The sequence below is a fragment of the Limulus polyphemus genome, unplaced genomic scaffold, assembly GCF_000517525.1.
Source record: "Limulus polyphemus unplaced genomic scaffold, Limulus_polyphemus-2.1.2 Scaffold14019, whole genome shotgun sequence".
Classification (NCBI taxonomy): Eukaryota; Metazoa; Arthropoda; class Merostomata; order Xiphosura; family Limulidae; genus Limulus; species Limulus polyphemus.
In genome coordinates this window covers 1-1,504 of record NW_013679629.1, presented here as the reverse complement: position 1 = coordinate 1,504, position 1,504 = coordinate 1, and the positions used below count along the sequence as shown (strand labels likewise).

The 1,504-nt window shown below is 31.8% G+C and overlaps 1 protein-coding gene across 1 annotated transcript in view; it reads right to left on the bottom strand.

Annotated features, from left to right (window-relative positions):
- Positions 1-960, bottom strand: part of LOC111084139 (E3 ubiquitin-protein ligase SMURF2-like) — a gene marked incomplete at both ends in the record, with an annotated part of 6,112 nt that extends 5,152 nt beyond the window's left edge. Inside the window, one exon of the mRNA XM_022380921.1 lies at positions 823-960. Coding sequence (XP_022236629.1) covers positions 823-960 — 138 coding nt within the window. The remainder of the gene's footprint in view (positions 1-822) is intronic.
- Between the last annotated feature and the right edge of the window lie 544 nt (positions 961-1,504).

Genomic DNA, 1,504 nt, shown 5'->3' with positions numbered 1-1,504 from the left:
TAATTAATATAAATCCTTTTGTAAATCAGCAGCATCCTCTTCACAACTAGCAACATCCAAGACCTACATAATCTGCAAATTTAAGTAATTAATTGACTATTCCTTCATCTATGTCATTGATGTAAATCAAAAAGAGCAAAAGTCCTAAGACTGAGCCCTGAGGTATCCCACTTATGACATTAATCCAGTTTGACTGAACTCCATTTGTAACAAACCCCTGATTTCTTCCATCCAGCCACTCTTCTATCTAATTTGCTAACTTATCCCCCACATCTATAGAGCTAATTTGTTTTTACAAGTCTTTTATGTGGCATCTTGTCAAATGCTTTCTGAAAATCCAGATACACCAAATCTACACCGTCATCTACATAAACAGTAACCTTTTCAAAGAATGTTAAAAGATTTGTAAGGCACGATTTTCCCTTAGTCAAACCATGTTGACTATCCAATAAAATTCTAAACTTTGTTAAATACGTTGCAAAGCATCTTTTAACAGATTTTCCAAATTTTTTTCCACAACTGACATGAGACTAATGTGTTAATATGGATTAAAAACAATACAGGATAAATATAAACACAAATATTTCATTGCTTGCAACCAAAGACCCGAGCATGTTTTCTGTTATTGCAGTCCCATTAAAATGTGAAACAGCTGAATTGAGTTTAAATTAACCTTTGACAACAAATGCTCACACAAATCCAAATCACTCATAAACACATTTTTGTTCTTCAAAAACTAAAATACCAGTAATGCTTAAACTCCAACAGTCAGATCAGAGAGTCCAGTAATATCTTAAAAGTCAGAATAAAACCAGTTCTCACCTGACATATTCTTTTTTGTTGTCATCAGTTACAGTTATGTTCTTTCCATTTGGTTTCAGTTCATGAACCTGAAGCTGACCGAAAGAATCGTGCTCCACAGAAAATGTTGTGTCCAACACATCACTAATGTCATTTTCCCTGGAAATGTAGAGAAATAAATCAATATGCAAAAAAAACCCATTACGACCATCATTTTCTAAAGTTAATTCACAATATCTAATAGTATCATCAACTTTTCACACATGAATACGTTTTTTTCATTAGCCTAGAAAAATCCTTTTTAAAACCAGTTACATACATACACAATAAAACAACTTCTTGGTTCATCCATTTTATCAGCTTTTCTGTGACCAACCAGCATAATTTTAATGTGACAAGAAATAGCATCTGTCCACTACAGTTTTTGTTATGTACGGTAACACTTAAATATAGAACCTTATGTACAGTAACATTTGAATATAGAACCATATGTACAGTAACATTTGAATATAGAACCATATGTACAGTAACATTTAAATAAAGAACCTTATACTGTACACAAGGTTCTATATTTAAATGTTACCGTACGCAAGGTTCTATATTTAAATGTTACCGTACATAAGGTTGTATATTTAAATGTTACCGTACGCAAGGTTCTATATTTAAATGTTACCGTACATAAGGTTGTATATTTAAATGTTAC